Source organism: Podarcis erhardii (assembly GCF_964252035.2).
Source record: "Podarcis erhardii genome assembly, chromosome: 10".
Lineage (NCBI taxonomy): Eukaryota > Metazoa > Chordata > Lepidosauria > Squamata > Lacertidae > Podarcis > Podarcis erhardii.
Genome location: NC_138500.1, coordinates 25114564 through 25142393, shown reverse-complemented (window position 1 = coordinate 25142393; position 27830 = coordinate 25114564). Strand labels below are relative to the sequence as shown.

General features: G+C 39.5%; 1 protein-coding gene across 1 annotated transcript; it reads right to left on the bottom strand.

Moving 5' to 3' along the window:
• Nucleotides 1-269: 269 nt before the first annotated feature.
• On the bottom strand, nucleotides 270-27119 carry HCFC2 (host cell factor C2). The gene is made up of 15 exons (XM_081879263.1): nucleotides 26908-27119; nucleotides 23965-24113; nucleotides 22571-22731; nucleotides 20917-21125; nucleotides 19475-19559; nucleotides 16595-16695; nucleotides 15329-15517; nucleotides 14434-14619; nucleotides 13714-13763; nucleotides 13008-13125; nucleotides 11158-11228; nucleotides 9700-9834; nucleotides 8211-8396; nucleotides 7282-7567; nucleotides 270-6200 (listed from the first exon to the last, which is right to left on the bottom strand). The coding sequence occupies exons 1-15, from the start codon at nucleotides 27071-27073 to the stop codon at nucleotides 6175-6177; spliced, it is 2118 nt and encodes a 705-aa protein (XP_081735389.1). The 5' UTR covers nucleotides 27074-27119; the 3' UTR covers nucleotides 270-6174.
• Nucleotides 27120-27830: the final 711 nt, after the last annotated feature.

Below are 27830 nucleotides of genomic sequence, written 5' to 3'. Positions count from 1 at the left end.
GCCACTCGCAATACAGTAACACTAAATGGGTCTGGTAGTCCCAATATGCTACACTGAGTTCTAATATGGAAGATGAGAAATATATTAAGGTGCCACCTAATCATGTTACGAACCAACCCAGACCCTGCAGTCATGAGCCCCTTTGTGTACCCCCTTCACAGGTTTGGAGGGCATCAGCTCAAGAGGCAGCCTTTTCAGTAGTGGTCCCCTGAGCTTTTGGTTCTTAACTCCAGAAAACCACTTTTTAAAAAGTGTACCAGTAAACATGATTATTAGGACAAATCACTTTATTATTACAAAGAACAATGCTACTTTTGTTGTACAAAATACTGGATTTCTTTGTAGAGACTATTTCAGCCATAAGACAGTAACTAGCTGGCTTTAACCATATCCTCAACATTCCAGTTAACTGACACCATTTTTTGTTAAAGTTTATGGCTTGCTGATGTACTCTACTTCGAAACTATGGTCAAATATTGCTATAAATCATACATAATAATAGCCGCATTCATGTAAATGTATCTTGCCTCAAGAAACAAAGATAGCCTTTTGACAGCACTTTCCAACCAGGAAGCCTCTATTCAACCACAGTTTCCCCGTTGTTTCCACAATGGGAAATGATCGTTGCCTCTTTTGGAACAAGTGAGAATAATAAACCAACTTCAAGTAGTGGTTTAATATTCTGACTTCTCCTGAAGTTGGTTACCATAGTTTCCTAGTTCAGACAAAATAGGGAACTATGGTTAATAAGAGGCTTCCGATTCTGACTACCCAAAATCCAAAGGGCTTACATGTGCAACCAAAAGTCTTTTTCATATTGTGGCTTATTAAGTCAAGATATAATCATGCAAATCTGGCCAGTTAATTGTTCACATAGCTATATATTCATTGTCACAAAACATCTTAAGTTAAATGGATGTAGTATGTCATAAATAGCACGGATGTTTCTACTTATAATTTTCATACAAAAGTCCATTATTCCTTGAAGTTGCTATAAGATGGATTCAGATTTATACAATATGTCGCACATACATTTTAACAAATGCAAACAAAAAGAGCATCCACCAGTTTCTCAAACAGCCTGATTTAATTTATATTTTCAGTAAAATTCTAATGGGTCAGATATCCAAATATATTGATTAGATATTTACGCTACACAGAATAGGCCTCAAATATAAAATTTAAAGTGGGATTTATACATTTTAAGTGCTATTGACAGAAACAGGCCACAAAAATAGTTATACAATTGGGGTGGGGGGTAGCTACAGAAAACCAATAAGCATGTTACTAATCTCATGTATATAGGGGAAGACTGTAGACGTATGATAAATTATATAAGATCCTATTGGCATAAGCACACTTACACTGAAAATCATGTCTGGATTAACACTGCCACAAATTTACCTTTGGTAGTCATGACATACCCTTAAAAACAAGTGCAGAAACATGAACTCAAAGTGCAAAAATACTCACAGATATACTCAACAGATCATATTGTTAAGTAATGTATCTACAATCAAAAGTTATTCGTAGCTTAGTAGCCACACAAAATTTCTCACATTCTGCCACAGCTTGCCTCCCTTAAAAAAGTTTTTTTTTAATAAAAAAAAATACACAATTGTTTAGATCCCCCCCCCCTTAATATGAAAAGTTTCTTTACAATCCTATGGCAGCTCTAGATCCAATCCAGAGTTGGAAGTAGTGTGTGGTGACCAAGGAGGGAAGCACATTGCTTGTCTATGACAATTCAGGGAAGAACTAAGGTTCTGGCAATAGCATTTATTTCACTATGAAGGTCTTCCTTTAGCTTTGAAGACTGGGTTGAATTCAGTGAAGTCACTCCAACTGTAGAAGGACATCCACTCATGCAATGGAAATTCTCCCATCCCCGTGACCCTGCACCTCTCAAATCTGTTCTGGGGCCCTGAAGGAAACCCAAGAGCAGATTCAGGGGTACACGGAGAGAGGGGAGGAAGTGTTCCGCTGCACGAGTGGAATTTGCTCCACAAGTGCAACGACTGTTGGATATAACCCTCTGATCTTAAATGTTTCCTGAAGTTTAGATTTCACAGCACTAGTTAAGAACAACCTAAGTCTTATCTTAGGTCCCAAGATATTCTGTACTCATTGTGTAGCTTGTATAATTTTAATTACCAAGGATATTCAGAATCTTACGGCAGCTTCACATACTTTTTCTGAATTGGGGATAATTTTAGAAGGGGTGTGTAACTTGAATGAAATGTTCATTCATTTCACCCTGTACACCTTAGGTAAACAAAACTGACACAGTATTATAAAGTTCCATGACTGATACCTTTCCAACATAAAAATTGAACATGTAAAGTTCTATTGATGAACTCGATGTATAACCCATTTAACTGGGTGTGCAGTTATAAGAGTGGCCTGGCATGTTTAGCTTGATATATAAAATACATCAAGCCTCATATTAATCAATTGACATCTCTCATTATCATACACAACTTAATTGATATAGCGCCCCCCCCCTTCTTTAGGGAGTAGCCAACAGAAAGTGCTACTTAATTTTTTATCGATTCAAGAACACTTAAGAAATGTTTGCCATTGGTCTTTCATGGCACTATCAATTGTGCTGCAGTACTTACACTGTGCCAACATATCTACTGTGAAGATAGTATTCTACTGTTAAAGGAAAGGCCACAAGTTCTGATGTACTGAATCTCTTGGTGGTCATTTGACCAAGTCTCTTTTCCTTACCGTGTTAGTCGCTGCTGGGGATGAAGCTAGATGAGTTGGGTTTTGCACGGACTTTGAGCAAGTCACAATCTCTCACCTTCAGTTTCCCCATTTCAAAATGGACTACTAGCAGTCTTCCTCAAAGAAGTCCTGTTAGAGTGAACAAGGAATGATTGCAAACCACTAGCATTACCCTATCCACTTTAAAACTGATCTTGCAGATCGAGTACTTCCCCTCTTTAATTTATTAGGCATTGATAGAAAAAAAATGGAAGTGCAAAATTTTCACTTTATTGCACATTTGCATTTAGCCAGGTTTCAAAACAAAATAATCTTATTTAAATGCCAAAGGATGCAATCCATAGGAACCTGCACAGGGCCCATCCAAATGAATGTAAATAGCACAACTGTTCACAAAGCCATGTCCCTGTTGGATTGTGCCTTACGCTATATTCACCTAGTGCAACCTTTGACAACTTGGTGACTTCCAAATGTTTTGGACTACAACTCCCATCAGATGCCGCACAGCTGTGGAGGCACCAGGCTAGTGAAGGCTGACTAAGCATACTGGCATATTTCAGCTATTTTACTCTATAATTTGGTAAATAACTATTTCTTTATAAAACGGCATCCAACTGCCTCTATTTAGTACACTTGTGTGTTTAGGAACAGATTAACATTCCTATTAAGGATCGCTTCACGCACAACATTTTTGCTACAAAGGTGTAGGGTGAATATGCATAGCCATGTACTCTGCCATAGATGAACATTGTCCTGGTGTCTTTTTTTGCAGCGCACATGCTGTTTTTCCTTTACTCCCTTGTAGGAAAAAAGTGAAGGAGCCTGAAGCGGCTGGCACATTAGTGATAAGATGATCAAGGTAAAAGTATATTAAACAACACTATTAGGATATAAAAACTAAGGCAAAAACAAGCAATTGAGAAAATGAATGGGAAAAGAAAAATGTACGCCACAGAAGCATGCAAATATGTGCAAATTTGCTTTAACTTTAGACCACTACAGAAATTTTCTGGAAACAACACAAAAATGTTACAAAGTTAAATTCTTATTAGTGCAAAATAGCATGAATATGCCACAACAAAGCATACAGTTTTCTTTTCTTTTTTTAAAAAAAATGAAGCATACATCATGGAGGACTTTAACATGTAAAGACTCTTGTAAACATTCAAAATATCTACAGATTTAACGTTCCCATGCCCACGAGAAACTAAGAGTAGTGCATTTACACCAAGTTTGTTTTTCATAACAGATTTGACCAGTTGAGCAATTTGCATATCATCAGGGGATAGTTTCCAAGATTAGAATGTGTTTACAAACACTAGAAAAATCTTTACAAAAATGAATATATTAAAATATTCTATACATTTTAAGTTACTGTAAACTGAAATAACTTGCCTAGCACTAAGATAACATGATGAATATGGAATATGAGCCAAAGGAGAACAGATCTGCATGAAGATCAAGATGGGGAGTGAGCAACTCCTGCTTATTTATGATCACCTATATCTTTTGCATTCGCTTGCGAGTCTTCAGGGCTCACTTGATTATGTGATGTCGCTTTGTCTAACCAATTGGTCAGTTTTTTGGAAGACTTCCCTTTGCCCTCTGGCATCTTTTCACCATGTCTCTGTTGTAAAGTACAAGCCACGTAATACACACAGAGTCTTAAAAGGCATTGAAGTGGGCGTAACAGGTCCAGCCTGAAATGGCAGCTGAAAGCAGCCCCTCCTTGAGAAAGATGTCCACTCATCCCTCAGCTAGCCATCAGCTTAGGTGAAGATATTCTTTTAATTCTTGCTTGGACGGAAGCAGAGATCTGCTGCCGCAGCGCTGAGACCAATGCTGAGCTCTTCAGAGACTTCTCCCATAAGAGGGCTTTTTTTCACCTGGAACTCACCAGAACTCAGTTCCAGCACCTCTCCAGTGGGTGCCACTGCCATTATAAGAGAACAAGGGAGATGTTCATGGTGAATTCTGGCACCTCTTTTTCTAGAAAAATAGTACTGGTTGTCGTTCGCACCAGTAAATTTGAATACATGGGAAGAAGGAAATGCATGCTTGATTTTCAAACTGACAAACTCACTCCACTCATTCTCCACAAATTACGGAGAATCTCAGCATACCCTGCCAGACTTACGGATATTTATTTTATTTAAACACATAAAACCTTCCTATGCTTTTTAATTTCTGGTATGGGCAAGGTTGTGTCTGGTATGGTGCCTATACAAAGGTCGTGAAAGAAAGCAGTGTATTTGCAACAACCCCTGTGTTACTAAAGTGGTATAGGGAAAAAAGGGAGACAATTCACATTCATCTGAAAAAGCTTAAATGGTAAATTTTGATTCAATCTATCAGCATTAAACATATAAAGGCAATTGCTGTTATGTTTGCAAACCAAATGCTTTACTTTCAGCATCTCTAATATTTACTGCCATCTTTGAACAACATGTTCTGTAATAGTTCTATGGACTCCAGTCCACAAGGATGTGCAAATAACCAGTTTGGGGAAGCATTTCTTTCAGCTGCTCCCCAAATAAACCCCCAAACTATATGTTAAGCTTTTCTGGGGGTTATGCTTCCAGGCAGGTGTTTATTGTGGGAGTCTCATGCAAGTTGTTGTTGTTGTTTTTTGCAGTGTCCACACAATGTTGTAGGCATCCAAGTGCTTGCCCATATCTCCCCCCCTTTAAACCTTGATTTATCCCTTTTCAAGGAAAATCCAATGAATTACAAAAATCAATTGCCAATAATGTGTTTGTGTTATCTGAATAGCCCATTTACAGTAGTAATTCCCCACCTGGAAGCACCATAGGTTTGCCTTAAAAACAGTTCAAAGGGAATTCAACACAGGTTTGTGTGTTATTCTTTCAGATGGGCTTCTCTTTGAAAATGGTTCTCGTGCCAAATCACAAACTACCTTTTAAAATTCTGCAAATTTTAAAATAAACTGAGCATCTACATCTAGGAACACAGGAAGCTGCTTTATACTGAGTCTGACCATTAGTCTATCTAGCTCAATAATGTCTACACTGATTGACAGGGCTCTCCAGAGAGGAGTCTTTCCCAATTCTCTCTAGAGATGCCAAACTGCACTTGAGTCCTTTTTTATGCAAGCAAATGCTCTGCTACTGAGCTACAGCCCTTCTATATCCGTTGGAAGCTAATGCAACTGGGAATCTATGTGTTGGGAGCTATTGGAAGGAAGACTCTCCAAAAATCTAGATGCATATGTAATCCTCTGAGTTATCAGTGCGGGACTCTAAAGTGACCTTACTAGATAAAGTGGTATGAAAAATGCAGCCACTGCAGGTGCAGTTCTGCAAGACTGTACAACGCTGATGCTGTGAAGTTAAGACAATATCAAATGAAATATCTGACGGAGTTACAAAACGCCATGAGAGCTAACAGCTATTTCACAACTTGCAGCACAATGTGCCATTTCTACTTTGAACTTGATGTTTTCGTTTCTGCAAAGGAAGAGGAAAAAGTTGCTTTAGATTTCCAGCATCCGGAACAGCCATGTTCAATCCGATACAGATAAACCACTTAATATCAAGAGTACTTGAACTTAAAGTCTGGATTTACTACCCTGCAAATGCCAGCTTGCAATCATAACAAACAGTGAAGCCCCATGAAAAGGAGATCCATTTTCCATCTCCTAGCCCTGTGAAAGTCTTCTAGGGGCCAAAGCGTTACGTGCAATGGTACAGTGACACCCCATGTTTCATTTCTCTCTGTCAGGGGTACACACCTCAAATCACTCAATGGGACGTTTTTTATTTTTATTGAAGGCCACACTGCTTATGTTAACTGTGGGTAAACATTTTTATACATATTTAGCCCAGTGCTTTCTTTCCTTTTCTCCCACAACCCCAGATCCTCATCTCTAAGCAATCTAAGTTTTTTCTGCAGTGGCTCCCCTGTTGTGGAATGTTCTCCCCAGGAAGAGGGTAAATAGCTATCTCTATCTATCTATCTATCTATCTATCTATCTATCTATCTATCTATCTATCTATCTATCTATCTTTGCACCATGCATGATTGTATGTATCTTTTATCATGTCTCCCCCCATAGAGATCCTTTCTCTCATCTAAAAAAGAGCTTCCAACTCTTTAGTCCTTCCTCATAGAGGTGGTGTTCCAACACTCTGATCCTTTCGGCAGCTATTGGCTGCATCTCTTCCAGTGCCAAGACACTCAATTTAAGAAAGGTGACCAGAACTGTTGATAAACAGATGTTCCTACAAAGAGATGGGAGTTGGCTGCATAAAGTCAGAGAAGTGGCTTTTGGCCCTTCTGTTTTGCACATCTGCCCAATGAAACGCTGATGCAACCCACAACCCATATTGCGCAACCCACAACAGCCTATGTTGAGCTAATCATTTGGACGAAGTGTCTCATGATTTCCAAACATAAAATATATGCCAGTAGCTAATTTTGACTTGATAATTATACAAATGTATTACTAAAGAACAAGTTCCCACAAACAAACAACCTGTACATATTATAGAGAAAAGTCAGGGTGTCTGAATAAATCACCCCCTGTACCTTGGAGCCATCGAACTTGCGTGGCCGGTCCATATCCCCTTTCATTCTTGGCTGAAATCCTAAAAACTATGGCAGGTTTGGATGTGTGATCAACATGGGCATTTGCAAGTTGGGCAGCAGTCACTGTACATGAGGTCTTAAGGCCACAATAGATTTTCATGAACATAAGCTGATGAGGATTTTCATTCAGCTGGGTGGTTCTTATAGCCAAGTAGGCAGAATATTCCAAGATATTTCCTGAAGGCGAAACTGGAGGTTCCCATGAAAGGTGAATACAATCTGCACTCTGAGGGAAAACAGGAAATTAATTTCACATTGTGTAGGTACTAGCATATAAAGTTTCATTAGTTAATCAATACAGAATAAGATTTATATTTCAGGTTTAATTTGGGAGAAGAAAGATTTTAGGGTACCCAGCCATTTGTGAACAGGGCTGTTTCCTTTAATTTCAGGTATGTGAAATCAGGTTAAGGTTCCTCAGTAGTGAGGGGGAAACACAGAGCACATGCTTCGATTCTGCACTAAGACCCTGGATAGGCAATTACCAATGCACTAAGTTTGGAAAAAATGTAATAATATATTACACAATACAGATACGGGGCTGAGGCAGAGACACAGCATCTTGCCTAAGGCCAACCAACGAGTTAATATGCCTGACCTGAAATTTAAATGAAGACTCCTTGCTCACAGCTCATGCTGACAGCCACAATGCTAAACTGGATTAAGATTTTATGCATTCTGAGGTATAGTTCTGTGAGCCAGATTTCTTCCCCTGACTTTTACTTATTTCAAGTCCAAGTCTGCTTACTTTGCTCAGTGTACCTTATATTGCCATCACTGACTTTTACCAATAATTGTGAGGTCTAAGAGTGGCCTCTTTAGCTTTGCATGGAACAAACACACAAATCCGCATGACTATCATTTCTTACCTTGCTAATTTTGACAATGGAAGGTGCTCCAGGAAATCCTGGGATACAGGTCTTAAATTCACTGACTTTACTGAATGGCCCTACGCCACAGCCGTTAATTGCCGCAACCCTGAACCTGTATAAAGTGCCAGGAGCAAGATCCTGTTTCTTAAGTAAACTGTTGTTTGGAATATCTGCATTATCTACCTAAGTTTAAAAAAAAAAGCATACAAAGACATATTAATTAAACATTAATTTGATCCATATTTCTTAAAATAATCTAAAGAAACTAGCATGCTATTCCTTTGCAGATGGTGAATCCTGAATGCCTGCTAGGTTCAGCTTCCTTGTACAAGAAGTCACTAGCAATATTAAAGATGTAAGGAGCGCAGTTCAGGCAAACCTGAATGCGTTCAAAGCCCACTGATGTCAATGAAGCAACTGACCCCACCCCCACCCACCATGGCCCCCTCCACCTCTTTCCCCCTTTTCTTCCTAATGTAACACAGATGTGTCAACAAATGAAACTCACCTGTAGAAAATGTAACTTTGAAAAAAGAGACATTGCACAGACTTTTGTAAACCAAGAAATCTTTAATAAAAAATATATTAGAAATAGTAATAATAATGAAGCAACTGACCATATACTTAAACCTTTCCCATTGTGGTAAGTGGGATTCTAATGTGCTTAACTTTGGCTGTGTTTGCAGACAAATCTTTCTAGGAGATCCTAGGAGTTGGGGATCTTAAAGTAACTTAGGGGCAGGAGGATGGGACATGAAAACAAGTAACAATTGCGAGAATAAAACAGCAATAATGTGAAAGCCCACAGGGCAATAGATATGAAATAAAAAACACTGAACTGTACAAAATCTAGGCTGATAGTTTATTGAGTGTGGGACTCTAAAGTGATCCAACTACATACCCAATGGATATTCAGTCTGCCTATTGAAACGGATTTTGAAATTCCTATGAAATCAACATTTTACTCTATATTATATTGAGGTTTGCGTTTTTATTTTACATATCTTACATGCTGCTTTGTAGAGCATGGTTCTCAAAAAGCAGATTAAACAAAGACATAAATGTGTTGGAACCGGGGGGTGAAAAGCCAGCTGGCTTGGCCCCAGCTGGAGCGTCTCCCCTCTCAGCCTTGTTGCTCCGGAGATCCATCAACCTCTGCTCCAACATGCGTCTGTGACTCAAGCTGCAGTGCATACTTGAGCATACATTATTCAGCAGTATAAACTGCGCAACAGATGAGGCTTGAGGTGTGGATACAATACTAAAATACGCATTTATTATACATAAATCATGCCAGCAATCTGTGCTGGAATGTAAACAGACATGTGACATGTAACAATCCACATATCTGCAACAAAAGGTGGCATGGAATTCCCAACAAAATGAACGAATACTAGATACTAAGAAAAATAATAAAAATGTTCAAATGGGGGGAAAGTGCTGTTAGAATATGTTAGAATACGTAGGTAAAGAAATTAACAGTTACCTTGCTGGAAATTATGGCCTTTTCTTCCTGCAACAAATAGAACTGGTTCACTAGAGCACTGTTGCTTTGAAAAATGCCAACATCATACCACCTTCGTTCTTGTTTTCTTGCATTCTGCTTTGGTGGTGAAGTTTTCTGTGGTTTGGAGAACAAGTTTGGATTAGAGTATGGATGGTCTGCACAACAAGAAATTGCATCTGCCCCCTTCTCTCTAGAAGCTGCTCTTCTGCTACATGAGTTGCCTAAAGCAGAATTTCTCCAAACCTACAGGGCAATACTTGACTCCATAATTGCCTTGTTCAGCTACAGCTTTACTGACAGCATTCTTGCACTATCATCTGCAGAGGGCAGTGTTTCTAGAAAGGCACTGAAATGACCAAGAGTTATGCAAAATATTTTTTTGAGATTTTAAATAAAAGCATGTGTTCAGTTAAAAACACTTCTGACTTTCAATTTTGATGGCTAGAATAAATTACTCATTTGCTCTCTTCCATGGATTCTGCTGGCGGGACTATTATAAACATTTTTTAAAATCCTATTTCCTTGCATATATTTTTCAAAATTGGAGGCCATCATTTGTTAAGCTACTTCACAAACAAGAGAATGTCCTTGCTGATATTTACCACTTGTTACCAACTTAGCTAGTTTGCCAACTACACCCATTAGTGGACAGGGATAGCTTGGCTACAGTGATCCATGTATTGGTAACCTTGAGAAGGGATTACTGCAATCCACGATAACTGGGGTTGCCCTTTAAGACTGGTTCAGAAACTGCAGCTCAAGGGAGCACTATTCATTGTCTTGAACAAACCCATTTGCTATCAAGCCAAGTTTAAGGTTCTACTGTTAGTTTATAAGTCCTAAACAACTGGGGACCATGCTACCCGAGGGAACGCCATCTCCCTTGCAGAGCTACTTGCACACTGAGATCAGCAGACTGAGGCCCACTTGCTGGTACCACAATCTTTTAAAAGAAGAGGGACTTTACAGTGGTAGCACCTACCATATGGAACAGCCTTCCTACAGCATGTACCTTCTATGTTTGCAACACAAGTGAAAAACTTCCTCATTTACCCAGCTGCTCCCCCTTCCCATTGCAATATTGGCTGTTATTTTTGACTGCACATGCTACCCACCTACTGAAGACTATATCTTACAGTAATTGCTGGAATTGGTTGTAAAATGATTTTCATGTGGTTTTATTGTTTATGTTATGTTTTAATTGCCTTATAAATAATAAAATTGTTGCTGTTGCTTAACTCTTTTTCATTGCAGTAGGGTTTATGCAGAAGACACTTCCAGAGGGCTGAATCAGGCATGGAGGGATGGTGGTGTGCATCCTGTTGGGCTATATATTTAAAATCATGATGTCTAGGTGTAACAAAACTTATGTGAACAAGTGCAATACGCCAGTGTGATACTGGCAATATCCTTTACTTTAAAATTTCATGTACTTACAGGCAATTGTATAGCTGAATCATTTGGACTAACAGAAGCAACACTTGTTGGGGGAATAGCAATCTCTTTAACTAGAAAAAAATGATATTAAGAACTATTATTAATTCAGGAAAAACACCTCAGCAAATAAAGCTTTCAGCAGCTATTGTTCAAATGTATTTCAAAAAGAAAGCTTCAATCCTATTTTGTGTGATGCACACATAGCTTAATGCTGACTTTCAATTTAGGAAACCGTAAAACTACCCGGTATCAATAGCAACTACAGTGGTACCTCGGTTTACGAATTTAATCTGTTCCGGAAGTCCATTCTTAAACCGAAACCGTTCTTAAACCGAGGCGTGCTTTTTCTAATGAGGACTCCCGCTGCCAGTGCCCTTCTACCGTCTGGATTCCCTTCTTAGACCGAGGTAAAGTTCTCAAACCGGGACACTACTTCTGGTTTTGCAGAGTTCGTAAACCAAATCATTCGTAAACAGGACTGTTCTTAAACCGAGGTACCACTGTATATATAATTATAGAGAGAGTATATAACTATGCAGAGTGGAAGGAACAGGTATGATGGTTTGGAATTAATATATATTACTGAGTGAATGGCTGCCTCACTCCTTTTTTAAAATGCTGGTTTTTAAAATTACACCAAGAAGAACTTGCAATACAGCTCTGGCAGTTCTCAGGAGAAAAGATGCTGTTCAGGAACTGACAAGATAAGCAAGCTCTACTTCATACCATGTCAAAGCCATTTATTCCAGCCAGATTTTAATAACTCAGTTCCTATCAAGATCACTGACATTTTCTCATATTATCTAGCAAAAGTATAGAGCTTTAAACAGAAACTTGTTTTTGAACCTGCTTCCCGTGTGTGGAAATGTCTCTTACTGCCTGAACTGACAGGCTATTTTACTTCTCATAGCTATGGAAAACCCAACTGCATCCTCCAAAAGAGCATTTGCCCTTGTATAAGGACTATTTTCACTCAACTCAACTTTAGTTGACCTTCATTTATTAAACTGAGCATGTGTTCTTGTCCTGCTTATATCATCAAGTGCACCTCACAGTATTGGCCTGAATATAAGCTGCAGTTTCCCCCTGAATTTTGACCGTGAAAAGTTAAAGTACAGCTTATATTCACGACCTTACAGTATGCAGCCAGGAGCATGGGGCAAACAGCACCAGGAGTGTGGTGAAGAAGAAGAAGAAGATATTTATACCCCACCCATCTGGCTGAGTTTCCCCAGCCACTCTGGGCGGCTTCCAATCAAATGTTAAAAGCATTACATATTAAAAACTTCCCTAAACAGGGCTGCCTTCAGATGTCTTTTAAAGATAGGATAGCTGCTTATTTCCTGCAGTGAAGTGGTGCCTCCCCCACTTGTATTCCCCCATCCTCTCCCCCAAGGCCAGGAAAGGAGAGAGCGGGGAAGGGGAAAAGCCACCAGCAACGCAGCACGGTTCCTCCCCCCCCCCTTCCCGCCCAGTACACAGCCAGGAGCAGCGAGGAAGGGAGTGGCTTATATTCAGGTATTTTTTCGTTTTTTCTTTGCCACCCTCCAATTTTAAAGGTGCAGCTTATATTTGGGCCAATACAGTATGTTTCCATGTATATTGAAAGGTGGTACAGAAGAAGCTCTAAGGAAGCACAACTGAGACAGTGGCCCCACGCGTGGAGCTTCTGGGACGTCACAGCAGGTACCACCACTATTACATCCAATGGAAGACAAGAGGCGGGAGGGCAGATTTTGGCGTCGCACAAGGTGCCACTGAAATTTGAGACACCAAGGTCCATCACTGGGTGGCATATAAATGAAATAAATAAATAATAAAATATAAGCTGCCCCATAGGTTCTTCTTACCTAAAGTGCTAGCAGGCAAACATAAAGAGGTGCTGGACTCTTTGGAAGCAGAATGGTTTTTCTCTGCATTTTCAGGTTCCGGGACCTTTACTTTAGTTTCTGAAATTGAAATTTGCACCTACACATGGAAGAACAGTAACAGCAATTATTTGATAATAATTATATTTCACAGCATAGCCCTCAATTCCAAGGGAGCCCTTCAATACTATGTATCTCACTTATTGCATCTAAGACACAATCAAAAGTCTTCCTTGGACAGAAAGAGCAACTTTGGCAGAATTCTCAATTTATGCATCTCTGATACACACTTCAATTAATCTGTGTCTCACCTGCTGGAAGCAGCAGTGTGCGGGGAGAGCTCTACCAAAGATTCTGTTGCTCCCCACACTAGAAGGACAGCTCTTTGATTTGTGTAGTAATGAATCAGTGCATTGAGTCAATGTTGCTTCTATTTCAGACCCTGCACAAGTTAAATGATGTGGCCTAGCAGACTCCCAGGAAGGGACAGGGAACCTTTTCCAGCTCAAGGGACACATTCCCTTCTGGGTAACCTTTGGGGATGCCACATGCCAGTGGCAAACAGTAGGCTAGCTTCTACACATACACACACACACACACACACACACACACACACAAACACACACTGTCTATCCAGGCAAGCAAGACTAATTATTCTTATTCATAGCCTTCACAAGTAAATACTTACATTGTTTGGGACTTTATTGAGCGTTTGGCTGTGAAGATCCAGCTTGATTCCTGAAGGAAGGATGATATTCATTAATTTTAGGCTTTGCTGGAGAAAAGAACCATCTTTCATATAAATGTAAGCATGACCAAAAGCAGAATCTTACATAAAGCTTTTAGCTGCTCTGAGGGCTGTTATTCCATTTCGGTTATCACACAAACACAGTTTCAGTCCTCATCAATGTCAGAAAGACAAGAATTTTCTCTACGATCAAAACCTCCATTTCTCATAACAACATATTCGAAAGTGAAACATATAATGTAAGTCAGGAGTCGTCAGCTCAGTGCCTAAAGGATATTGTATTATTTTCCCCACCCTTGATTTTTTCCCCCCTTTGGAGGAAACACAGTGCAGAATCTTCCTTCACATTTATAAGGTATAAGGAACAATAAGAATCAGCACTCTCTACTTGCTCCCATACCTGACTGAAACTATGGAAGTAACAGGATTAGTCAGATTCCTGCTCTACTGACATGAAATGACACATGGCAAGGCAAGGGTGACATGGTGATCAGTTACCCCATCCTCTCCACGAAGTGCATTTGGGGCTATAGCAGGGGAAATGACTTTACTTTCACATTGCTTCAAAAATTAACACAGTTCATGCCTTTGAAAGAATAGCCTTGCAAGCTAGATTGCACCTATTATTTATAAATGATTTTTAAAGATGGACTATCTTACCTTGCACACTTGGTGATGGTGCTTCGGGTGCCATGTTAATAGGTATTTCAGCTGTAACAGGTGTTGGCATCACCAAATTTAATTGAAGAAGATAACCTTCAACAGTAGGAACTTCATCCCATTTAACTTGGAATGAATTAGTAGTAGCTCTGATCAGCTGTACTTGTGATGGTGCTGGTGGTTTCTCTTAAAGGAGAATAGTGAGCTCCAGTTACCATTAGGATGAAGTGTTTTAGAACAGGCTATGATTTCTCAACAAAATATTTATCTATGATACCAAAAAAGCCTATGTTCCAACAGGTTATTAAGCAAAGCCAAGAAATATAATGCTGCAACTCTTTCTATCTGTAACCCCAACCATAATCGTCTTTTTGTCAATAAAACACACTGTTAAGATTGCATGTGTCTCATTAAAACTGGTAAGACTGAACAAACTGAAGAAATCCAGGGATATTAGGATTTTAGCCACATCATGGCTTTGTCTATCAGCCTACAGACCTTTCTTTCTTAGGGCTGGATCCTCCCTTTGGGAAGTATATGCACAAATGAAAATTGCAGAACAAATGGCACAGGTTCCTTACCCAAGTAATAAGCAATTAACCACCTATCAAGCACTCCAGTCCACAGACAGCCACCAGGTTGCCTACAATTTACTTGTGTGAGAAAAGAAACCTTTGGTCACAGCCAGCCTTACAGAATCTGGGTTGGAGAATTGATAATGTTATGTTTAAATCAACCCTAAATGTGGACTTCCAGAATAAGGATGATCCTTACAAATTTCAGTTGCACAATAACAGTGTTTTTGAAAGTTTTGAAAAACCAAATGCATGTAACACTCAAACAAGCTATAACAACCATCTGTAATGTTACTGAAAAGCATTAAGCGGGTACTCACCAGTATCTAGATACCAAAGATCCTTGCAGCAAACCTGATTGTTCCAAGCTTTTCGGTATCCATCTCTGCCACTCCATATATACAGACGAGTGCCAACTATGACACCACAGTGGCCAGCCCTTGGGCCTGGCAACAGGTTATTTTTGTCTTCCTGGCAATCTCCTATCAGACCTATCCATTCTGTGGTATCTAAGTAAATAAAACAGACTATCAAAATCAGTGTCCAAAGATAGGATTTTTTTAAAATCTTACATTATTTTACTGATGCACAACATCACGTAAAATTAGCAATCTATAAAACGGATATGAGCAGATATAAAAATTCAAAGACAAATCTCTGCACATAAGTTTTTTTTAAGAATATGCAAATTAGTCAATTTCTTTTTTGTAAATTTTGAATCTTAGCTTGTCAGCCTTAGATCAAGGAGTCTATTTGGCTGATTTTTGTTTGTATCAAATGTATCTTTCATTGGATAGAGACTGGGATGTTGAAGAAATGTTGTGCTCCTGGCTGGTCGTGTATAACAAAACCAAGTAGGCTATCATTTATTATAAAGACATAGACTGAAGTGCAATCATTGGTCTAAAACTGATTCCAGCTTCAAATATTTTGCTTCTTCCTGTTGAAACCTGAACATTTACTTGATTGCCAGAGGAGACAGAGGATATGGCAGAATCCCCACTATGCATGGTGCCACAAGATACACTGGCAAATGGAACTGTTCTACTAGCAAAGCTACATCCATGAAACTGCTGAAACACGGTGGTGTTATGGAAAAGGAGCACATGCGCCATATCCTATATCCATCAATCAACAGCCACATTCCTGGCAATGGCACAAACACCAACCATGGCACAAGGAATTTCACTGCCATTGATGTCAAGTGTGTTCCTGATTTGTTCCCTGGTTGTTGTTACACCCCAATTAAAGAGCACTGGTGAAATTTACAAAGATGCTGCAATGGCTTGCCATTTTTCCTCCACACTTGTATGTTTTGGTTGTGCATTTCCCCCCTTCCCATTTTGGCTCAGCATGTGTAGCAGAGGGAAATCTTTTTTAAAGTCAAGGGCAGCATTTCTTCAAGGACTATTGAAAGCTAGGATTTTCCCCCCCTCAAGGGCCATATAAGCGGCCAGCACTCAACTGGCCAGGACCACCACTTTTCCTCTCCCCCTCTGCCCATTTGCAGCAGTGTATCCCACCCCCGGAATATTTGGTATAGAGGACTGCTCTGTAAATTAACAACAAATGCAAAGTATACTAACCTAAGTTTAGGTAAGAAAATGAGCCAGTACATTTCCATTCATCTTGAGAAGACACATTATCATCTGTGCTCTGTGGAACCCATCCACCAAAAATGTACATTCTGCAAATATAAGGGTGTTGTGGGAAGAGACAAGCTAATTTATTTTCTAAAGCTTTTTTTCTATATTAAGAACATAATAAGAGCCTGCTTGCTGAGAAAAGTGATCCACCTAGGCCAGCATCCTGTGTTCACAGTGGCCAACCAGATGGCTATGGGAAGCCCTCAGGCAGAACCCAAACACAAGAGCATTCTGCCCTCTTGCAGTTTTCAATAACCAGTATTCAGAAGCACACTCCCTCCAACCACTACATTAATTTCTCAGAAAATTTTTAAACAAAAAAGCTGTGTTTCCTTTGCATTTACTAATTAGGACTTGACTCCCCTGCCACCTCCTTCCCCCATGCCACACATAATTAAAAAACTATAGTTAACATAGGATCCCTATAATTAGTTTTCAAAATTAAAATAGCAGTTGTTAACTATCAAAATTATCCGTCTTCTTACAAAACACAATCTGAAAACTGTTTCAGGAACAGCATGTAGCTACAGACAATCATTTATCACATGATTTACCATTTTGGGGTACATTTAATGAGTTTTGGAAACTGAAAATTTATAGCTGGCAACCACATGGAAAGCCAATCTTGTTTAACAAATGGAAATAATGTACTGCAATGAAAAGATATGGTAACGTTTCTCTCAGCAGATAGCTGGAAGTTACATACACTGTCTTCCCACATGTTTATATCGCAAGAAGCAACCACAAGTAAAGAGCTGTTTGTAGCTATCTATTATCAAGCACTTGAATGTTTCACCAAATACAGTCCCACATAACAAAACCATTAAGTACCTTTAACCAATCTGTTGGGTTATCTGTTGCAAAATGGAGTGGGGGTTATAGGATTAGTAAGTAAAGTAAAAGGACCCCTGGACTGTTAAATCCAGTCAAAGGTGACTATGGGGTGCAGCACTCATCTCGCTTTTCAGGCAGAGGTACCTGGCATTTGTCCACAGACAGCTTTCCAGGTCATGTGGCCAGCATGATTAAATTGCTTCTGGTGCAATTGTGGCTCCAATCTGGTGGAACGCTCTGTCACAAGAGACTAGGGCCCTGCGGGACTTGACATCTTTCCGCAGGGCCTGCAAGACAGAGCTGTTCCACCAGGCCTTTGGTCAGGACACAGCCTGACTCCCTCCTTTGGCAATCTTCACAGAACTTTAGCCTAATGGTTGCCATCAATTTGAGTTGAATTAATTTTAATGAAATGATTTTAGAATGTTGTATTATTTTATTGTTGTTAGCCGCCCTGAGCTCGGCTTCGGCTGGGGAGGGCGGGATATAAATAAAAATTATTATTATTATTATTATTATTATTATTATTATTATTATTATTATTAACAGAGCACCGTGGTGAGTGCCAGAAAGCATGGAAATGCCTTTTACCTTCCTGCCACAGTGGTATCTACTTGCACTGGTGTGCTTTTGAACTGCTAGATTGGCAGAAGCTGGGACAGAGAAATAGGAACTCATATAACATGACAAAATGCAGGGACTCTGTGAATGGCATGAGAGAAACTGTAGCAATACTGAAATGAAAGGGATGTAGAACTAATCAATCCCTTGCATAGAAACATACAAATGAGTGTGTGTGTGTGTGTGTGTGTTAGTGTTATAAAGATGCTCAATTCTGTCCATCAAAGGAGACATAAGCATAAGCGTCTCACAGTTTACTTATGCTAGATTTTTATTAATCTAGTAAGATTTATTTGCAGTAGTAGAAAACCTATGGCCTTCCAGATCTTCCTAAGTTCCAACTCCCATCAACCTCAGCCAGCATGGCTAATCATAGGAGGGATCATAGGAGTTGGAGTCCTGTCCAACATCTGGGAGACCAGGTTTTTGAACTTTGGTTTAGAGACATATGTCCCTGTCTTGCTCTAAACAGAAGCCCTAGGAAAATATAAAATCCAACATATAGTTAAGTGATGTGGTAGGAAAGTCAGAATCCTACCCTTTCTGTTATTGGGCTGCTCTGATGTTTACATTTTGAATGTCATGTACACATAAGTGGCAGATCATATGGTTCAAGCGGTTAGAGGCCTACACATGATAGGGCAGGCCTACATTCCTAAGAAGCTATAAAAATGGGACATCCAATGTGTGAATATTTGGGGGATGGAGTCAGATGGGTACAGTGGAGGAAGGTGGATAAGCTGGCACAACCCCAATCTCCCATGCTGAATTGGATCAAATATCTAAATACGGCTGTGGCAGCATTAAAATTGCATTAATAGCCCCTGAAACAACCAAACATATCAAGTTCTTATCTACAACAGGCCTTAATTTCTACACATCTCAAACTTTTATTTCAGCTAATAAAGAGCAGCTTCCAGAAATGTCATTTATTAGCGTTGACATTTTAAGATATTTTTTTCTAGTGACATTGTGATTCATCACAGAATTATTTTTTTATGCAGTCACTTATACTATGCTCAATTCAAGGCAAGTCTTCTCTGTTAAGCTACAATACTGCAGCTCTCACTATTAATGGAAGGGGTTGCCTTTCCCCATACCCCCACAAAAAGATGTTAACTTCAGGTAATTTAATGCAGAGAGTTAAATGTTCCCAAATAAAACAGTGAAAAGTTTCCAGGCATTCAGCAAAATGCAAGCAATATGTTTCAATTTCCACAGTTAAGTCTTTCAGCCTGTAGCAGAGCTTTTCAAAGAGCACTTCACAGAGAAGGACACAGGCAGGATCCCTAAATACAAACACTACAGTAACAGTCTCCTACTAGGTGTACCTTTCTATAGGTGAGCTTTTAACAACAGACATACTTGTTTCCTATTACATTGGCTGTATGGAGACTACGGGGAAGTGGCACTGTCCCTTTAATTTCTGGTTTCGACCAAGTCATTGTTTCTATTAAGAAAAACGGAAGGGGGACAGAGAAAAAGAATATTTTTTTGTTTATTTATTTCATAAAATGTATACACTTCAAAGCACTTTACAAAGAGAATCAAACAATAAAATTATCAGTAAAACATTTAAAAGCAACTATTTAAAATATATTTTTTTAAAAAACAGAATGGAGTAACAACAGATAAAACATACATCAACATTCTATATGTCTAGGTGGACTTGTCTAAACAAAAATGTTATTAGCAGTTATTACCAAAAAGAATACAGAAGGGTTTACTTCCTTGAAAATTTATGAGCTATACCCCCAACAAACTATCATTCATCTTTTAGATTTCAGGAAACACTGTATAAAAGCTAAGCATAAACAGTTTTGAGAAAGATCAGAGAAGCCTTTTGGAATATATGAATGCAGGTACTAGAGGTTATTTATAAAATATGTGAATTGTAGATATACCAAGTAAAGTATTTGTAGCTACTTGATAATATAACATTTTAAATTATGAAATTTCCTCTCAATTTCAGGTGTTACAGAAGTCTGTAATCTCCCACAGACTTTCCAGGACTGGTGCTCACTTGCTCCCAAGTAATTTTTATGGAGAGTGACAGCAAAACAAACAAAATATTGCCTCATCACCTCTCAAAAAGGATCTACAGGAACAGGCTCTAATGACTTTCATAGATCTCCTGCTCATGTAAATCTTTCCAAAATATGAGGACCGCACTTGGGGATGATATGTCTGTGCCATCCAGATTCTGCCTACAATTCTGGAGTAATGAACCTGGTTCCAAGCACCGTTTTTGCAAGGACAGCAATAGTTTTAGGACAAAGATTTACAACCTCCATCAAAACGTCAATTACAACTATTTCGTTTTTAATTATACAGATTCGTGAACAAGGATTTTAAAATGCACTGCATGGACTCTCCATTACCAGATAAGCACTGAATATTTTATCACATTCTTGACAAACAAATGCAGCTTCCGTTGCTGCAATGTGTCAGAACATACTACAAATTGAGCTAAAAAGGGCATTTTTTCACACCTTTTATAAGTTATTGCCTAAAATATTCAGTTTCAATGCAGTCAATTGCAGTTTGGGGGAAAAATGGTATCACACATATGCACTCGACAAAGACCCAGGACTAGCTACAGCTCCTTGTTCAGAATATACATTACAGCAAACTTGGATGTGTTGCTCTGTACTGTGTGAAACAGCCCTAAGGCAAAGTCAAGGCAGTCACAGTCCCACAGCTGCCTCCCAACACTGCAATTAAAGTTGCAAACCCTTCACAACAAATCAGTTTTCAGCATGTAAAAATACAACAAAACTTCACACTTGTAACTTCACTGTACTCACCTATGTCAAGCTCCCAAAGGTCATTAAGTCGACAGCCAGACATCCCTCCAAAAATAAACATCTTTGGGTTTCCCGAGTTTTTTCTACAGTATATAACAGCTGTGTGGGATTCTCGGGGTGAAGGCAGCACTCCTTTGGTCACTGGAATGCTCCAGCCCATGACACCTGAACCATGCTGTAGCTCCAGTTCATAGAAATCATTTAAATATCTAGATACATTAAAAAAAACAAACGAAAGGGTCACTGACCTCTTTATGAAACTACTGCAAGGAAACTAGCCTATCAATACGGTTTTACAACATTGCCCACTAACAAAACTGCATGTGTTTTTGCAGAGCTGGCTAAATTTGAGAAAGAACAAAAGAGGTATTACATTACTTTGGAATTCTCTTTTCCTGTAGACTTGCCAAAGCTAGTCTGTGGGCTGCGTCCAACTCGGTATAGATATACTAAAAGCAATGGCATTGCTAGTCATCACTAATGTAAGACCATTGATTTCAGTGGGCCGACACAGAATGTGATACAACACTATCTACCTTCCTGAAGTATTATTCTTATTTAAGTTGCCTTAAATAAGTCTAACCAACCAGGGTGGATTTGATTTAAATCAAATCAATTTATAGCACTAGTCAGTAAGGCTAGATTTAAATCATTTTTTTACAGAAAGACTCATTCTTACTGGTATAATCTTAATATTTACAACCATATGAAGTTTTCATTTTTGGAATAATAAATTTTCAGTAGTTTTTACAGTTATATCAAAATTATACTATTATAAATACATAGACAGATAATTATGAAATTATGGTGAGGTTTAATAAGTTAACTATTTATATTTGGACAACTTTTCTGCTGTACATTATTGGAAGGAGAAAAATAATCATTTCCGTAATGATCATTTAAACAATTTATTTAACTAAAACAATAACATTATAGCATATATATCCATATTTGTTAACTGATGTGGTTAAACATTTGGGGGGGAAAAACCTTAGACTGAGTTTTAGCATACATGAAAAACTTAAAACAATTCCTTATTTCCTGATGAATAGCTTTTGGACTATAATGTAACTTAAATAGAAGACTATTATTTTTCCTCCAAAAGAAATTTATTTTAAAAATCCAATTTAAATTAAAAAAATCATTTATTTTTATCCACCCTGTAACCAACTAACTTCCAAACTGAAGTACATACAAAGATGCTACAACTTAGAACTACTAAAGAGAAACTAATACTTCTTGAGATTATACTGATTACAGTTTGAAGAGTTTCTATAGCATCAAAGCTTTTATTTGATTAATGTAACCTTCCAAAGTCACTATCACACCATTCTTTTTTATAAAACTTTTCAGTAACAAAGTTTCAACTTAAAAAAATCTTAATACTAACTGACAAACTAGCATTCTTTGTTTCGTTTTTGAATGGCAAACATACATTAATAATCCAAAGTCCTAGAAGTTAGGGTGATCAAATTTCAATAACTGGTTGCTAAGCTTCCTCTTCAATGCACAGACTCCCTTTTTAACATCCTTCAGGTATGCTATATTCTAATCACTATTGCTATAGAACTGTTTTTCTCCTTTTAAACTGTTCAAATATTAGAAGTCCCAAACAAAGAATTCCAAACATTCTGTTCCAGTTTCATCAGCGTACCTGGGAATGTTATTATTCGTGTCTTCACTTTCATTTGCCAACCCACCAAATAAGTAGCACCTGTTGCCGTACAGAGAAAAGCTGTGGCCAAGGCGAGGGCAAGGTGGCAAGCCTGTTGATGGGTGCTGAGGTCTCATTTTTTTCCACAGCCATCGACTTGCCTTGAAAACAGAACAGGAGCATGTTAACTTACATCTGCTCATAAGTCACACTTAGTGGCTTAGAGGTCAAAAAAATGCTTCCGGAAAGGGACAGTCTCAATCCCCCTCCACCTGGAGTCTCCTGAAGAGGCTGTCAAGCGGATCAGGTTGTGCAGAATTCTTCAGTTAAAGAGAAATGGAGACAAAAATCCTTTCTCACTTACAACTTTCTTACCAAGGTTATCTTATCTTTAACAGAGGAATCATTATATTTTGATATTCTAGTTCACTCATTAACAAAGTAAAATATGTATACAAATTCATGACAGAATAACCTCCAGTTAATACATTTTATCAATTTCTCCCGATCTACATAAGCAAATGGAGAAGCCTGCTCCCTTTTCCAGTGATCAAAGATTTTGCTTATTTTATCGTCAGTAGAATTGTGAACGGGGGCTTTCTCAGTGGTGGTGTCCAGCTTATGGATCTTCCCTAGAGGTGCTTGCCTAACAGCAATTTAACAATGTCTTCAGGACAAGACAAACCTAATTTTTGTTTACCAGACATACGCTGGAGGTTAAACTACATGAAAATCACTTACCGTTTCATGGTTTTGCTTTTGTTATGATTACTTATTGTTATAAAAATGTTTTAAATAATTAACAGTATAATCCTTTACATTTCTACTTAGAGGTAAGTCCCATTGAGTTCAATGAGACTTACTCCAAGGTAAATGGTGCAGGATAAACACTTGGCAATGGCTGCTTCACATGCAGTGCCAGATCGAGACTTGCTATTGGGAGCATCATATAGCGAGTGCCAGTTGTCAAGAACATGTTCTTAAGCACTATGTGTCCGTTTTTAGCATAGGCAAAACAGGTACCTGCTAAAAGCATAAGATATGTGCAGTGCAATCCTATACTTCAGTTGGAACTAAATCCCATTTTGCTCAATGGAACTGAGCAAACATTTATAGGATTATGCTATAAATTACCCTATGATTCTCTTGGGACTCAGTTATACAGCTGCAAATAAAACATTTTAAGTGTGTTTTAAGTGCAATATACAAAGTGACACTAGATGGCGATGGTAAGCCTTACAGAAAATTCAATGTATTTTTTAAAATGCTTTTTCTAAAAAGCATTTTCAGAACTGTTTTTATATGTGTGAAGATTCCACCTTGGTATTAGTTACATGTAACAGGTTGCATTTGTTTCTTCTCAACTAGAGAAGTGATGTTAGGCAACAACATACCTGTAATTCATATAGGTCATTACTATATCTTCCATATTCAACCATTCCTCCAAATACTAGTATTCTGGTACCATCACAGACAAAACCATGGGCTGCACAGCCTGGTGGGATATCTCCTCTAACAGCAGGAAGAAACCATTGGTTTGTAGCTAGATCAAAACACACAGAAAATAACATTTTTGTAAACAGGGTAGATAGCTTGAGGTCTGAAGCTTGGTACAGTATTTTTATTCTGAACAAGAAACCAAAAGGTAGATTTAAATATTAAATATCACAATGAAGAAGCTTCACTGTTTATCAAAGGGAACTGATGCTACATTACAGTGGTGCCCCGCAAGACGAACGCCTCGCAAGACGGAAAACCCGCTAGACGAAAGGGTTTTCCGTTTTGGAGGCGCTTCACATAACAAATTTCCCTATGGGCTTGCTTCGCAAGACGAAAATGTCTTGCGAGTTCCTGCGGGGTTTTTTCCCTCCCCCCCCCCTTTTCCTAAGCCGCTTATCAGCTGATCTGCTAAAAGCCGCTAAACCGCTAATAGCGCTAATCCGCTAAGCTGTCAATGGGCTTGCTTCGCAAGACGAAAAAACCGCTATACGAAGAGCCTCACGGAACGGATTAATCTCGTCTTGCGAGGCACCACTGTACTTAACACTTTAACTGGGTGTTTTAGATTCTGTATTTTCAAATAAAAGTTTAACTCTTCCTTGTCTAGAAAGTCTGAATGATAGCATAACTGAATATTCCTTACTTTCCACCTAAGGAAAAAAAGATAATTCAGAAAGCGGAAGATCTAGAAGACTTAAAGTAAGAATACCAATCAGTAAGATGTATTTTCTTACCTAACTGAAAAACATCCTATTCCTGCCTCATCTGATTCCACTTTCCTTTTCCTAAGTATTCATAGTTTTCATATACAGGCCAATTATCTTCACCATAAGGGAAAAAAGATGCCACTGCTCATTTGCAGATGTTAGCTCACAGCAGATTTTAAACATCACATTATCTCGGACCAAATATGAATACAAACAAAACAAACTTAACTCAAGTATATCTGTATCTGAAGAAGTGTGTATCTGATGTGTATCTGAAGAAGTGTGCATGCACACGAAAGCTCATACCAAGAACTGACTTAGTTGGTCTTTAAGGTGCTACTGGAAGGAATTTGTTTTGTTTAAACTTAACTCAAGTCCTGTATCCTCACTTGTGCCTAAGCACACACTTTTTTCATAGACAGACAACTCCAAACCTTTCACTTTTTAATATATTCAATTCCAGCAAAATCCCCTTTCTGCTCTCTCAGCACAAGCATCCACTTCATATCCAGCCAATACATACCCCAAACAGACAGCTGGACCATCACAAACCACACTTTGTGTAGCTTTATCCTCCACCTGTTCACTGGCCTAAGGAGATATCCAGAAAGCTTGGTACCCCATTCCTCAGTTTGAAAAACACCACAACAGCATAACTTTCCACACCTTACTATATATGCACACCATCTCCACAGGGTGCACAAACTTCATCCTCACATCAGACTCCACATAACAAGCTCTTAATGCAGCCTCAAATATATGCACATACCCCTTTCAGATACAACACTTTGCCACATCCACATTGTTTTATAATGCCTTGCTGTACATTTATATAATATTTTTATTTGTCCCCTCCCCCACAAACCTGGTCAGTTTTTGTTGAAAAGGCAGCTTGCCTGCCCTACAGAAATACTACATGGCCCTTTGGCGAGGAAAGTGGAGTGTTTTGCAGAACTCCCACACTTTTGAAAGCAAGCTTAGCAATGAATGCTAACTGATTAGAAAACATTTGGCAGGGCTCCATCATGCTTTTTTATATTATTACACTTCTCAACACTGTATTCAGCCATATATCTTCGCACCTACCTCACCTATCCTTTCTCATCTGCAGCCTTACAAAAACCCTTTCTCTCACACACCTTTGGTAGACCCAAACACAGGTCATTGTTATTTTCAATACAGTACTATTATACATGTATGTAAACCTTCAACCACCGTAAACCTTCCCACTATGATGATCTGACATCTGATCAACACTGCCCGACAGAGCACTAAGCTATAAAACAGAAATAACTCCATCCCTGGTGGTAGGACGGTATATTAAAAGGGCAAAGCTGGCAAAGGAAGAAAAGTTAAAAAGAAGCACGCCCCCGCTTCCCTTTGTCAGCAACTCCCTTATTAACAAATGTCCTTCCACCTAACACAACACATGCAAGTCAGGTGAAGTCATAGAAACATACACCCAGCCTCTCTCTTCATCCATCTTCCTCTCTCTTCATCCAGCCCCGGCGACACTTTCCCAAAGCTGAAAAGCTCAGCTCCTGCTGCATCCGAGAGGGCGAACAAAGGATGCCTCACATTTATTTTGATTTCTACCCCGCCCTCCCAACGGCCGACCAGCGCTCCCCCAACGGCCTCTCAAACTGAACATGCAAGAGACGGAACAAAACAGGAGAACAGCCAGCGTTGCCCCGGATCAAGCCGCCTCAGCCTCGCTCCTTTGCCTTCTGGGGACCATCCACGGGGATGCCCTTGAGCGCGGCGGAGCTGCAAATGCCACGCGGGGGCGGGGGGGGGGCGCTACACGGCAGGCACCGGCAGCACCTGGGCCAGGAAGATGTCGTTGCCCTTGCCGTCGTTGTGGTGGCGGCTTAAGCTTTCGGGGCGGCAGGCTTGTTGGGGCGAGAGGCTCTCTCTGCCCCGCCGCTAAGATGCCGCCGCGCTCTCCTCCTCTCAAACAAGACACACCCCACACGAGCCCTCTTCGGGGCGACGGCCGCCCTCACGAAAGCGGCGCCAGGTGCCTCGCGAGTCCGGATACCTGAAACAACCACTCGCCCGCCCGCCCGCCTGCTTTTCCCTCAGTCTCTCTCTCTCTCACACTCCCCCCGCTTCCCGCACACCCCGTACCGGTGTTGTACACGTGCAGCTCGTCAGCAATGCCTTCGTTGCCTCCGCCGAAGATGATGACCAGCTCTCGGATGGCCACGGCGCGGTGCCCGTGCCGGGATCGGGGCACCGGCCCCGTGAAGGAAGAAACCCGCCTCCAGTTGAGGGCAGCGGCGCCCGCCGCCATCTTGTCCCCCCGCTACCCACAATGCGCCGCGGCGAGGTCCGAAGCGGCCGCTGAGGACTAAGAGTTAGCGGAGGGGAAAAAGGCGGGAGTCGTGGGGGGGGGGGGAGGCCCGCTGGAGGAAATAAATAACCACGATTGAGGATGAGGAGGATTCAGTGTTAATACGAGGGCGTGGTATTATGACTGATATAATATTGCAAGTTGCAACAGCAGCAATATACCAAACTGTATATCGGTTTTGTTAACGCGGGTGTTTTTTTGGTCACTCTCGATTAGAACCGCATTTAATTAATGCGTTAAGAGCACGTTGGTATGTTTAATTATTTAATTTTCTGCTTCAAATGTAAACTCTTACGAAACTGCAGGTTATTTCCATTCTTTTATATGAAAAGTTTGTTATCTTGATTGCTTAATTAAATCAAATGAGCAAATTAATTCAGTTAAACGAGCAAATTAAATGAATTTGGATATGCAATCGATATTAAAAAATAAATTTAAGAAACCACAGAAAGAGGGCGAAGGAAGGAACTTTGAAATGTTAAATTGATTGTAAATAATAAAATGTATAAACAAAACCTTTGTTTAAAAGAGTACGTTAGCATGAAGAAAAACGATTTATAACTATAATGCTTCATTATCATTCGTGTTATTATCGCTGTTAGGAATTTGTTGTCAATAATAATCACTTATTTGTGCATAGTTTTATCTGTTGCAATTCTCACCAAGAGAACTTCTAATTTCTCCCTTTAGGGTTATC

Excerpts from the sequence above, each read along its gene's own strand:
- HCFC2 (XM_081879263.1), bottom strand. The coding sequence starts at position 27,073 with ATGGCGGCGGGCGCCGCTGCCCTCAACTGGAGGCGGGTTTCTTCCTTC. Across the intron at positions 24,114-26,907 it reads GCTGCACGTGTACAACACCG|CTACAAACCAATGGTTTCTT; the intron begins GTACGGGGTGTG and ends GTTTTGATCTAG. Across the intron at positions 7,568-8,210 it reads CCATTGTCAAAATTAGCAAG|AGTGCAGATTGTATTCACCT; the intron begins GTAAGAAATGAT and ends GTTTTCCCTCAG.